This window comes from Heloderma suspectum, chromosome 4 (genome assembly GCF_057233095.1).
Source record: "Heloderma suspectum isolate Gila_16-S chromosome 4, 16-S_ref, whole genome shotgun sequence".
Taxonomy (NCBI): Eukaryota; Metazoa; Chordata; class Lepidosauria; order Squamata; family Helodermatidae; genus Heloderma; species Heloderma suspectum.
The window spans coordinates 218,377,750-218,391,128 of NC_139461.1; the positions used below are offsets into that span (position 1 = coordinate 218,377,750).

The 13,379-nt window shown below is 38.1% G+C and overlaps 1 protein-coding gene across 3 annotated transcripts in view; it reads right to left on the reverse strand.

Annotated features, from left to right (window-relative positions):
• ROR1 (ROR family WNT receptor 1) overlaps positions 1–13,379 on the reverse strand; it is a 284,327-nt gene that overhangs the window by 77,092 nt on the left and 193,856 nt on the right. For all 3 annotated transcript variants that reach the window (XM_084852303.1, XM_084852305.1, XM_084852304.1), the window contains exon 2: positions 9,167–9,238. In XM_084852303.1, coding sequence (XP_084708429.1) covers positions 9,167–9,238 — 72 coding nt within the window. The remainder of the gene's footprint in view (positions 1–9,166; positions 9,239–13,379) is intronic.

The following is a 13,379-nucleotide window of genomic DNA, read 5'->3' on the forward strand; positions in this document are numbered from 1 at the left end:
GAAACCGCTGGGAGAGTGACACCCAAATCTATTTCTCCTTAACATCTTTATCCAAGAGGTATGACTCCTCTGAATGACTGCCTGAAGTCAGTAATCAGCTGGATGAGGGAGAACAAGATGAAATTGTATCCAGGCAAGACAGAGGTGCTCATCATGAAGGGTCCTAATTCAGGTATTGAGGTATGTCAATCAGTTCTGGATGGAGTTGCACTCCCCCTGAAGGAGCAAGTTCGTAGCCCGGGGGTGCTTCTTGACCCAACCCTGCTCCTGGCACCCAAGGTGGAGGCAATGGTGCTTCGGCTGATACGCCAGCTATGCCCATTCCTGGAACATGTGGACCTCGTAACGGTGGTGCACGCACTGTAATGCGGTAACCACTAGGTTTGATTTCTGTAATGTGCTGTACTTGGGGCTGCCTGTATATTTACTTTGAAAACTTCAACTGGTACAAAATATGGCAGCCAGGTTGTTCTCTGGGACATCCCAAGGAGACCATATTACACTGGTTTTAAAATCCTTACATGGGCTGCCAATTTGTTTCCGAGCAAAACAGAAAGTGCTGGTTCTTACCTTTAAAGCCTTACATGGTCTAGGTCCAAGGTACCTTAGGGAGCGCCTTCTCCCCAATGTCCCAGTCTGCCACCTAAGGTCTTCTGAGGGCTATCTGCTGAGGCTGTCTAATGTGAAATTGGCAGCCACAGCAAGAGGACCTTTTCCTTTGCCGCCCCTCAGTTGTGGGATGACCTGCTCGTTGAAATGCACCTGCTGACCTTGTTGAAGGTTTTTAAAAGGGCATTAAAGATGCTATTATTCCGGCAGGCCTTCCCTTTTTAGAACTCTTGTTCCTTTTGCTGACTTTTGTGTACTGTTTTTAAGCAGTGTTGTTTTAAGCTGTGTTTTATTGTTGGATTTTTTCAAAATTGTTTTTAGTTCAAAGTTGTTTTAAGTTATATGTTGTTTGTATATATTGTTTGTAAGTTTTTATGTAAATGGTTTTTAAACTTTGTATATTGTTTTTTAATGTTTTAACTTTTGTAAACATTTTGTAAAAGATTGCTTCGACTCCGGGGAAGTATAGATATGTAATTAATAAATAAATAAATAAATATCTTATATATATAATTCAAAGTCAGGAGTTAGTTGTTCATCCCTTTTTGACTACCTTCCTGTTGACTGATTCTCATGAAACACACTTCATTGGAAAGCTCTTGACACACAGATTCCAAGAATAACAACCATTTTCACTATAATTTAAGATCAGGAGTTTATTTATGTCTATAAAGATTTTTTTTAAAGAATTAGGCTATCTTCTATAATAATGTACTATAAAGTTTTATTTTTAATATCAAAAAATGTCAAGTATGATTAAACAAACATAATTAATTGCAAATTGGAGCAAACTGAAATGTGAACACAAAAAATGTCTTTGTACACCTTTATAAACACAGGTGCAGGTCAAAGTACAATGATATGCTAGTCACATACGGCCTCTAAACAAATCATGAAGGGATTAAGAGACACACTTTGAATATTTCAATAAATGCAGTTAGATTAGTTAAACCTTTCATTACATGTGATTTTTCTCTGCGAACTGTGTTTGTGGGGAACCAATTAGCTTGTACAAAACTATTAAAAACATTGCAACCAACATTTGTGAGAGAGGGCAGAAGAGAAGTACGAATAAAAAAAAGACACAATGGTTGTATCCAATAGTGTCATTCCGCTAGCGAAAACGGCTTTGCGCTAGAGGAAACCAAGTTCTGAACTACACGCAAGGGGAGAATCCAAGCGAAGTTCTGCTTGCACAACCGCTTACAGATCTTAGGTTTACAAAGTGGTAAAACACTTATGCAACAGCAAAAGGCAGCAGAGCTCCAGTAGCACAGCAATTTCTTCCACTAATCATACTTTGAATTTAAGCCATTAATATTAACAATTACAAATATATGATAAAATAGCAGTCATGCAATTTTAAAATGACTGCATAGAACAACAAGGGAAAAATAAATTAAAATCTAGAACATACAAATTAGTGTGTTACAAATCACAAATAATTGTTTATCACGAATAAATGATTTGGAACAGGTAAACAAAAATCCATATAATCTTATAAACCAAACTAATAAAAAATGTGAAGGATTTTGTTGTCACTTTAGAAACCATATTGTATTAAACAGTCATGCAAAAAACTCAAACTATATCTGTGTGTATATATGCAAATGGAAGTGTGTGTATATGTATAACAGCTGAAAATTAATGCAATGGACAAAGATACACAGTTATTTTTGACATTCTGACATATAATCACTTTAAGCTCTGCTTCTTATTAGCCCTTCCTCTGCCTTTTAAAGATCTATTTTTTAAACGAAAAATGTCAGGAAATCTGGAACAGAAATGTATAATAAAACACGTCCCTTGGCCTTCTGATCTATTAATCTTTCAAATAAAGCAAGATAGCTGGATGAACCAGGAAAAGGTTATTATATATAGTTACCTTGTGTTTAATGGTCAGACATTCATTATCCTCAGTGGGGTTTAAAGGGATGCGGGGGGGACCAACTAAAGTTCAAAATAAGTTACACATTTTCTGAAACAGTTTAGCAGACTAGTGAATGGTACTTAGGTCAATTTCTTTGGTAGCTTTTGTTGTACGACCTTCACATTTCACACCCTATATTACTCATAAATGAGACATTCAAGAAACACAAATTCTCAAATAAAAACACACAGTCTATCAGTGGAAAAGCAAACAAAAGAGGTAATGTGCTGTAACTAAAAAAATTTTCAAACAAAGTCACAGTAATTTACTGCCTCAACTACTCATGGGACCCCACAAATAGAATTTTAAAAAATTGTCGTCCCATAAGGGGCGCTTGATTTACTGAATATCCCTGGATAGCAAGAGAAAATGAAAAGGTAAATTGTGCATGAATATGAACTCTGTAATTCCATCTCCTTTCACCACATGAATCAATTTCACATTTAAAGATTTCATGAGGAGGACCTAGGAATATCTAGAAACCACCACAGAATAGGAGGATAAGGGCACTAGATACTTACTCAGGAGAATTTCACAGAACTTGAACACTGAGGTTTTTGACCTTGCCAAATCAGATACTAACACAGACATTCTACACATATTTACTAAGAAAGTTATCCCATTATGTTCAGTGGAGCTCACTCCCAGGTAAATGTACAGAGGGTTTCAGCCTTAGACCAAAAGACTTACAGCACAATCCCACTCAGGAGTAGTCCCATTGAGTTCAATGATGATTACTCCCAGGTATGTATGTATGGATTGCAGCGTTAGAGAAAAAGGGAGCAGAAACAGCAAACCCAACTGACAGTTGGTCTGAACAGTAAAGGTAAGGTTTTTTTTACAAGTTTCTAAGAGTCCTTGCTCACAAAATCTTGATCTCTCTAGGAAAAAATATTACAAAATGTTCTAGGTTGAGGAGATTCCCAGAGTTAGTAAAAGATTACCTATGAACGTCTCCGTCCTCGTTGGCTGTACACAAATCAAGAAGCCACTATGGCTATATAATGATATGGCTGGCTTGTATATACCCGGTTACATATGGTGAATAAGAAGCATGTTATCAGGCAGTCAGGAAACGAAACTATACAAAAGTTGGTTTTATTTTTCTTTTAAGCCTCAAACAACTAAAAATAGATATATGCTGACTCGTGGGCTAGTAAAGAAAAGACTTTGTATAGACTTTGCTTTGGTATGCAGACAGGAAAAGTAATTTGGTCTACATTTCCTACTTTGCAATATGTAAATATTAGCATAGGAAGCAATCACTGAGTCAAAATAATGTTAACCAATGGGAGGGAAAACACAAACCAACACAAAAGGCGTGTGGGGTGGGGTGGGCGAAGCAACAGTTTACAATCACAACCCAAAGGGGGCGGTGGGGAGAATCAATACAGATAAACAGAAAGGAGAACTTCAAGAAATCATCATCATCATTGAGGAGGCCTCTTGTTTGCAGTATTTGCAGACCCTCTTAATATGTTTTCTTTCGCTTTCAGCTGCTGCTTATTAAGAGTATTCAAAAAAGGGGAGGGATTGAAAAGCGAATGTACCCCCCTCCAAAATGGGTGTCTCATTTCAAGTCAGACTCAAATCCAGACCCAGCTGAATCTGGATCAAGTTCAAAATACACCTTGCTTTCTGTCTCCCATGCCACTCCACTACCCCTGCCCTTAATTAAAAAATCCTTATCTTTGTGAAGGTGCAGATAACCAGCAGTGGAAGGGCTTTCTCCATCACAGGTACAAGCAACTCCACACCTTCTGAGCATGCTCAGGAGAGTGATTTCCTGCTGGGATCAAAATGTCACTCATTTCTAACCGCAGAGTAATTTAGCCCTATGGGCTGAGTGACTACGCCCTAGTCACCTTCTCTTTTCCAAAATAAGGAGGGGGGGGTTAGTTGTAAAGAGGGTGACTGGAAGGGGAGGGGCCTATGAAAACCGTTTGAAGTCTTGCAACCATTCTATGTGAATACCCACAAAACCCTTCACTGCTTTTTTAAATATTTGCCAGGAATGCTCACAAAACCTATTTGGTTTTTGAAGTACGCAGGAGAGTTTTTAAACATATCTCTACTGATCAGTGTTATTACCAAAGAACCAAAGTACAAATGTAACATACTGGAGCTACTCACCTCTCCTGTGAAACAGCGTCCTGTAATTACGGTGCTATTACCATAGTAAGCAATTTTCTTTGGTGAATCATAGACAGAGCCATATTTTTGTTGATGTTATTCTGTAAAGCATTGTGTACACTGATGTTGCTATAAAAATAACTAGTGAATAGACCTGGCTTCACATGGGTTGGAATAGCCCTTCATTTGATAAAGACTTCAAGCAAAGTTATGCACCCCTATAGCCCCCTGAGAGAGGGATCTACCCACTCCCTGGTGGGGGGGGGGCACAGCAGGGGAGAGGAGTGTATGTTCCTCAGACTACTCTTGCATGATTTCAAACTGTACTGACTGCAAATATACAATGGTCAGGGAAGTCAGCCTTCTAGTGAGTGATGGTACTTTATGCTTCAAACACCTGGACACATTGAAATTAATTAAAAGTAAACAATGTGTTTAAAAACCAAATAACCCTGAGGTGCACATCCATTGGGCCCCCTTATTATGCATGCCAAGTTTTAGGTGTCTAGGTTTCATGGTCTTGGAGCTGTGGCGTTGAACGACAAACAGATGTCCTCTTTTCTTATTATATATGGATAATATATATAATGATGTTAAACAAGTTATGCAACTTTATATGACATGGAGCTACACATCTCAAAAGGATGCAACCTCTGGCTACTATTGACCTATAGTATATCTGAATTGGTGGTCTACTGTCAAGATGCCTTATGTCATCTCAACAATCCCCTGAGTTTTTTAGTAAGACATCTTTTTCCTGAAAGGTCTGTGGAATCTGGCTTCTCCTCAGTCAATTAATGAAAAAATATATTTCTGAATATTTCTAACAACAAACAAAATGGTTCCTTCTCTGTGAAAAACCAACATATGTTGATAAGCAGGGAAAGAAAGAAAGAGAACAGAATGGCATTAGATGATTCAAAGATGATTTTAAAGCTGATCATTTTAATTTTCGATGTAGTATTTGTTTCTTTTTAAAGTTTTGGTGAGAAACCACCACCTCCCTGCCACATCAATTGATGCTTTCAACAGGTCTTCACGGGTGGTTGCGTCTCTTTTAAATTTCATTTCCTGTTAAAAAGGATAAATAGGCAACTGCTTAATGCTGCCAATTTAGCTTATTTAATAAAAACTGTAAGTTGAATGAGACTCAATTGGTAGACCGTCACTGAAGAAGTAGTCAGGTTGGGAAAAAATAACAATTTTTAAAGAACCCATTCAGTTTTACAATATTTTAATAAGAACATGAAAAATATATCTAATGAAATACTGAAGAACTTGTGTGTGTGTGTGTGTGCGCGCGCGTGTGTGTGCGGAGGGTACTTCTGAAGAGTGGCAGGAACTGTGAAAGCCACTGAATAGGGATGTCTGGTTAATTGGGAGTGCTGGCTGGGAACCAAGTTCACATGAGGCATTTAACAAGCTTTAAAATCCGGTTTATATGGATGCTTCTGAGGCCACATGCCAGCTCTTGGGGAAAACAGGTGGAAGTTGATTTCTTTAAACTGTATATTTGCATGACCTGTACATTTCTCAAAACAATTTTGAGAACACTTGAAGGATATGCAGCTGCGCTACTGACCTTGCTATTACATACCATATTCAAGATGCATGTCTTCCAGTGGTTTAAAACCTAAATAAGGATTTGGAAACCCCACCTAGAACTGACCATCTGAAGCCCTCAGAGGAGGGACTGTGGTTAAGTGATAAATCAACATGCTTTGCATGCAGAATAACTCAGGTTCAATCCATGGCATCTTTCTTTTTTAAAAAGGGTCAGAAAACAGTTGATTGAAAAACCTCCTGGCCTGATACCCCAGAGAATCATTTTACAGAATATTGTACAGAATATTGGTTTAGATGGACAGAATATTGGTTTAGATGGACAGACAGTCTGACATGGTATATGGCAGAAACCTGTATTCACTTCTCCCCATCCTAAAAGATGAGCCTTTCCATGATCAGAAAGTGAAAGCAGGACATTTGATGAGACAAGCTTTCAAGCAGCAGAAGCATGCTAACACTGGAGAGGAAAAAAAGAAAAGGATATACTAAAATACTTAGTATGGACCAAATTAGATGAGACCCCAGTGAAACAGGTACCCATATGCTTTCCCCAGCAGGAAAATAGCTGCTTTGGAGATGGGTAGATTAACAATATAGATTGTGGGGAAAGGTGTGGGATGAAAGACCCCTCTCCTCCAGCCTCAACCAGTGATGGAATGGCAAATTTTGAAGTGCAGGCACTCATCATGACAGTCTCGATAGCTACATCCCCAAGGAGAGTCCAAAAATGCAGGCAGCTGTGCATCTTTGTGCGCGTGTGTGTATCTGGCAACAGTTATCCATGCCTTGGTTACATCACAGTTTGGCTATTGCAATGAGCTCTACATGGGGATACACTTGAAGAGCGCCTGAAAGGTCCAGTTGGTGCAAAATGTGGTAGTATCGTGATCATATCACTCCAATACTGAAAAATCTGCACTGGTTGCCAATTGTTTTCCAGGTTTGATTTAAGGTGTTGGTGTTAACTTTTGATGCTCTAAATATCTTAGGGACTGGCTGTTTGAGGGTCTACCTATCTCGATATGGACCTGCTTGGTTATTAAGATAAACAAGAGAGGCCCTTTTGAAGACACACTCACTTTCAAAAGCCATTTGTTGGGTACGTGGGAAAGGTCTTTCTCTTGGAACTCTAGAACACACTCCTGGTGGAGTTATGACTGGTCCCCACTCTCTCAGCATTCAGGAAGGGGGTCAAGACACATCTTTGCAACTTGGCTTTTTAAATTCTCATTATTGTTTTTATTCCCCCCCCCCCGAGTTTTACTATGTTCTTATCTGATTATAGTTTTTTATGTTTTGAACTCTTTGTAAATGGCCTTGATATATCCCAGAAAAATGGAATAGAGATACACTAAATAAAATAAAGATAATAAATACATGTATGCACACACATACATATAAGTATATATACTCACAGGGACAATCAATTTCCCCCCAGTTACTGGGAGGATTGCGGATACACTCAGAGAGAACAAGGAAGTCTGAAGGGGTGGCAGATGATACCATAGTCCCTACTAATCAAAAAGTCCCAGCATTTCGTCCCTGTGAGCTCTGGCTCCACTACACCACTACAACCCAATTCTTTCTCCCAAGGCAGTTCTTTAAAAAAAAAAAAAGAAATGTTGGATGATCTGTTTATGGAGTTCCTACATATTACCTAGTCCTATGCTGCTTTAATGCATGCCTTCGGCACTCAAACAGCCTTCACCAACCTGGTACATTCCAGATATTTTGGACTACAACTTTTAGGGTTCCTGACCATTCACCACGTGGGCTGGGGTTGATGGGAGTTGAGGTCCACAACATCTGGAGAGCATGAGGTTGGGTAAGGCTGGCTTAGAACACTGAAGTGCAGCTAAAGGTGTTACAGCAGCTTAGCTACAAACAAGCTATGTCCAGCAAGCCGAACATAATCCACCATTCATCTACTGTGGCCTGTCAGATGTTGAACAACCTCTTTTTTTTTTTTGCAGTCCTAAAGAAGCTGCAAAGCCAGGAAATGTATAGGACCCTAGGTGAATTGTTATACAGGTCAATTGGGCTATGTTTGGCTTGGTGGATCATGTTGCATCTTAGAGAGAGAGTGGCAGTGGTCAATGAGTGTAGATCCTTCTAGTACATTCTGGCACGAGAATGTGCCTTGGCTGCAAACTGTCTTTCCTCTTCCTACAAAGTCATACCCCCTGCTGACAGCTGGGAATGGTGAGGTTTCATAGTGAAATCTATGTGACACTAGGATTTTAATGGCAAGGAATAACATAACATTTAAGAAAATATAGTCCCAGAGAGCTTACAGTCTATTCCAGACATTAAAAATGATAGGTGATGCCCCATCAATGAGTTGCAGGAACATTATGGGTAGCTCACTTAAAATTCCAGCAGTTGAAGGCACAGAAACACGGGCAGCAAACATTACAACAGCACAACATGCATGCGTGAGAACTTGTTCCTCCTGGATGCACAAGTGCAGAGCAACACAGGCACTGTGTGTGTGTTCGATGTCCTATATGACTGCTGCCACAAATGTTAAAGCATTTTAACCGGTCCTCCCTGTCTATAACTAACTGCTTGCCTCCAAATTTCATACCAAAATGTGCATGCAAAGTGACTAAGACTAAAGCATGTTAATATTGAATCCAGATTCCAAAAGCCACAAGATGAAATGTCAGGTAGGTCATAAACTGCTATAATTCACATCTTGACATTCTTTTCAAGCATGTGGAACGGGTTACTTGAAGTAAAAAGGGGAGTCCCAACATTCTTCAGAAATCACAGACCGAATATCAAATGATCGCTTGGCAAAGAAAACTGGCCCAAACTCCTCCTTCCTCTGACTATACCAGCAGATTTGGATACGACAAAGACACTCTAATAGTGGCTTTACAAAAACTAGAATCGTACTTCTTTTAATATATATTTGCCATTTACCTTTATCTAGTTCACTTGATATGTTCCATGACGATGTAGGCATTAAATCAGCAGCAGCTGACACATTTGTTCCTAAAAAGGAAAAGTAAAGGAAAGAAGAAAGAGTTAATACATGCACGATCTATAGATTAAATAATATGAGTGTCATATGACATTTTCGCCAAGCGATGCTTATGTGAGAGAGAATAGCTGTTTTAAAAAGCACTGGTTATTAAGACCTCCTGAGTACTCTGCAGTGCCAGAATCATTCTGAATGCAAAGTCCAGAATTGTTCTGACGTACAGGACTGTTTTGTTGAAAAAGCATGAGCCATGATGGCTACGAGATACCATACTAGATAAAAAACACCAGCCTCCAGGGTCTAATCAGATCTTTTAGTAGGTTTTTTTGAGAGATGAAAAATACTGTGATGCTATAAGCTCTCCACTGGTGGACAGTCACCTCTGCCCCCATCCTAACTCCCACCAACCAATAGATCTGGGGGTTAAGATTTTTCTGCCTGTAGTTTTTAAGATCCTTTCCCTGCTGTTAACCCCTGCTGTTCGTTTTTTCTTTGGTTTTATTCTATATCTGTTTTAATTTGTTTTAGATGTTATATTATGTTTTATTGCTGTATTCTATGGCTTTAACCTCCATTTTAAGAACTGCCCAGAGGGCTTCGACGATATAGAAATGCAGTAAATAAATACATTCAGATGGCCACATAAAAAGCTCTGTGCAAAGTCCTCTCCTTCCACAGCACATTCTTATGGTGCATGACAAACACACTCAGAGGAACTTCAAAAGTAACCTTTGATTATCATGTTAGAGAGAAAAAGTGAGACTTGAGTAAGTACAATTGCATGTATGTTTTACCTAGAAGAACACTCTGGATTTGCCTCAGTCTGTGCAACTGCAGTGTTTTGAACAGTGATTTTGCCTACGGAACGTAACAGTCTTGAGCAAGCACAGAAATTACATTCATATCAAATACTGTAGTCCTAATTAAGGAATGAATATAATGTAAGGATGTGCCAGGGCTACAACAGTGATGACAATTTCTCAATGCATCATTTATGGGAGGCCAGACCTTGGAAATCCATAGAAAACTTAATAGCTGACAGGAAGAAAACAGATTTTGCCTCTTCTTTGAGCCTAACTGCTCCTTGCATTCCACTGATTTCAGAGTACTGCATGAGTTACTACTAACATCAGTAAAGGAAAAGTCACTGTTCTATAGCAGATGGTGTGTATGTCTCTTTGTTTCAGTATTTGCAAAACAAAATATTTCATATGTAGCTAGAAGAATTAGCCAGATAACACTGTGCAAATAGAATGTTTTTTGTGTGTATATGTGGACTATATTGTTTCTACTTAAAGGTAGGTTTAGTTGAATCAGTTGTTTGCATAAAGCCAGTGAAGTAATGTATAGTAGGGACACTACATTCATTATATTTTTTTTTAAACTTTTTTTTTCATTCCCACCTGGTAGTAGAACTTGTATGAAAGCCTGCAGAGTATTCCCAATGTTAATCCAGATCTTGAAGGCATTATAGTTCATCTACGAACATTTTCATGGAACCAGACCTTCACCTACATGGAATCATGAAGCCAATAACTTCAAGGTGATATAAATGAGCCAGCTTGACTAACGGAAAATCTTGCCCAACAAATACATTATCTAAAAGAGGTATCATTTACTCAGGGACTTCCTGGAGACCGTGGAAGGATTTTTCAAGAAATTTAACATTTAATGAGAAAATTGTCTCAGAATGCAGGATAAAATTTGGTATATCTGAGGGAGTGGGGGTGTTAAAATGATACAAAAGGTGGTTTGGATAGCTCATTTTCGGTTGAAATACTTAATTTTTAATTTTTTAATTTGAATATTTATACACATAAATTTAGTTCTTCTTAGAAATCAGTGCTTATTATTATTATTCCCACCTTTCTTTCATCATGGAACTCAGGATGGCTACATGGGATTCCCAGGTGGTCTCCCTCCAAGCACTGACTAGACCCAGACCTGTTTAGCTTCAGCAAGGTGGCTGCCTCATGTGCCTTCAGACCATGCCATGGACCATATTTATGATGAGACATTTTGTTTCTTGATTATCATTAGTTTTCTAGAAATAATTGATGATATCTTCTTTATGAGCACTCTCATCCTGGAATATCATCTCTTAAATACTTTATAAAAAAACATACATCAACATCATTCTTTTACTATTTCCTCAGCTTTGGTCAAAATCCGTTCCCCATTCTCTATATAGCATGTTTTAATTTGTTGCTTCTGTTATCTATTTCCTCCTTCTTATCTATTTCCTTCTAGCATTTTCTCCCCTAAATCATTTTTGTACTAATGCTTAATAATGGAAACTGTCTTATGATGGAAATTCTGGGGCAGCTAGATTATACTTCTCTCTGCTTAGGCCACTGAAGACCACTGAACTGGTGATCCTACTGAATGATTATAATTTCCATACTTGTTTGTGTTTACAACATGTTTGGGAAACTAATTGTTTCAACACAGCATGCTGATTTTATTTCCTTGTAGTTTTATAAACATTTTAGCATTGCTTGATTTTAATAAATGTATTTGTGTATGTATATCGGATATCAAAGAATTTTATATGTTTGATATGTTTTAAATATGTTTTAAATAATAAACAAAGAATATGTTTTAAATATGTTTAATAGATCAGGATAAAAATATTTCAAATTATTTGATACCCCATAAACACATATATTTTTAAAATCACATGCGTGCATACACACATACATACTTTTCCTTTGTTGGTGAGAGATTATTTCCCATTATTATTATTACATTAATAATGGGAAGCAACACATTTTTATCCCAATGATACTTGTTATACAGAAATTTATATTACATTGCTTTTCAAGCCAAAGCCTGGTTTTCTGCATGGATATAACTGTCACTACGGTGACAACTCAATTAGAGTCCTGGCACTGATGAAAACAAAAGTGCTCACTTTTCATTACCTAGCACTAGATATGCCATTCAAGTGAGTCATCTATCAGAGACTGTAAAAAAGATTATTCCTTTGGAAAGACAAACTAAGGAATTATATTGATCTTTGTTCTGAGACAAAATTATCTGTACTTGTTATCTGTACTTTATGATGAAGCCAAGACAGAGCTGTTACTCAGAAAAAAAATAATCAGTGGCCTAGAATGAGATAAATATGTGAAGAAACAGAAAAGGGAAATCCTTCCACTGCTGGCACTTCATACAGCATTTGTTGAATGTCTTTTCCCATGTCTTCCAACTCCAACCCTTTTATCTTTCCTTCCTTTTCCCTCCTTATAGCCATAGTAGTCATCATGCCATTATTTTCAATAGGCGAGGAAAGTGTTGGAAGCTCACATATTTAGTAGGTGCATTTGCAAGCTCACCCCACATTATTTGCTTCACTCTAAAAACAAGGACATACAAAAGCTGTCTGACCTAGCACACCATGTTGACAGGAACTTCTTCCTGGCAGTGAATTGCATGAGCATGGCAGGTGGAAATTCTAAATTCATCCCTCAAGCTTGTGTAAATCAACACTGCGGGGCAATTGGCAGTATCCTATTTGACACTACTGCTAATGTAAATTATTACTGCGCTAGTGCAGACAACCTCTAGCGCAACATCAATAGCATTTTGTGGCACAATGATTATTTATTTATTTGAAGTATTTTTATGCTGCTTCTCAGTCAAAAGGCTTCCATATAATCAATTCAACAAGAAAACTTTTTTTTTTTTTTTTTACCACATAGGTGTTTAAAAATAACACCTCTCCATTCCTGCTATGGCAAAAATGTGTTCAAATAGCACATCATGGAGGCTAGGCAGGAAGCCTGCAGATTTGATCTATGTGCACCTCTAAATCCTTGGGAGTCCTTTGTCTCAGAACCTCAGTGTGTTTTCAAGGAAGCTAGGTATCTCTGCATATGAAACAAATCAGTATTTGGTCATTTTAGGCTAATAATATATATACATCTAATCACACTAGGATTTTCACCAACTATTATAAAATGTAGAACAAGGTTATATTTTGCTTAGGCTTTCGTTTCAGATTGGAATTTTTAACCCAGGAATGAGAACACACACAGTGCACTGGGCTTTCTAAAGCTCACAAGCCTCCTCAAAATGTGAGTAAGCTTGGGGATGTGCTGACTGGATAAACTCAGTCAGTCATTCTTGACATACGTAAAGAGAGGAACT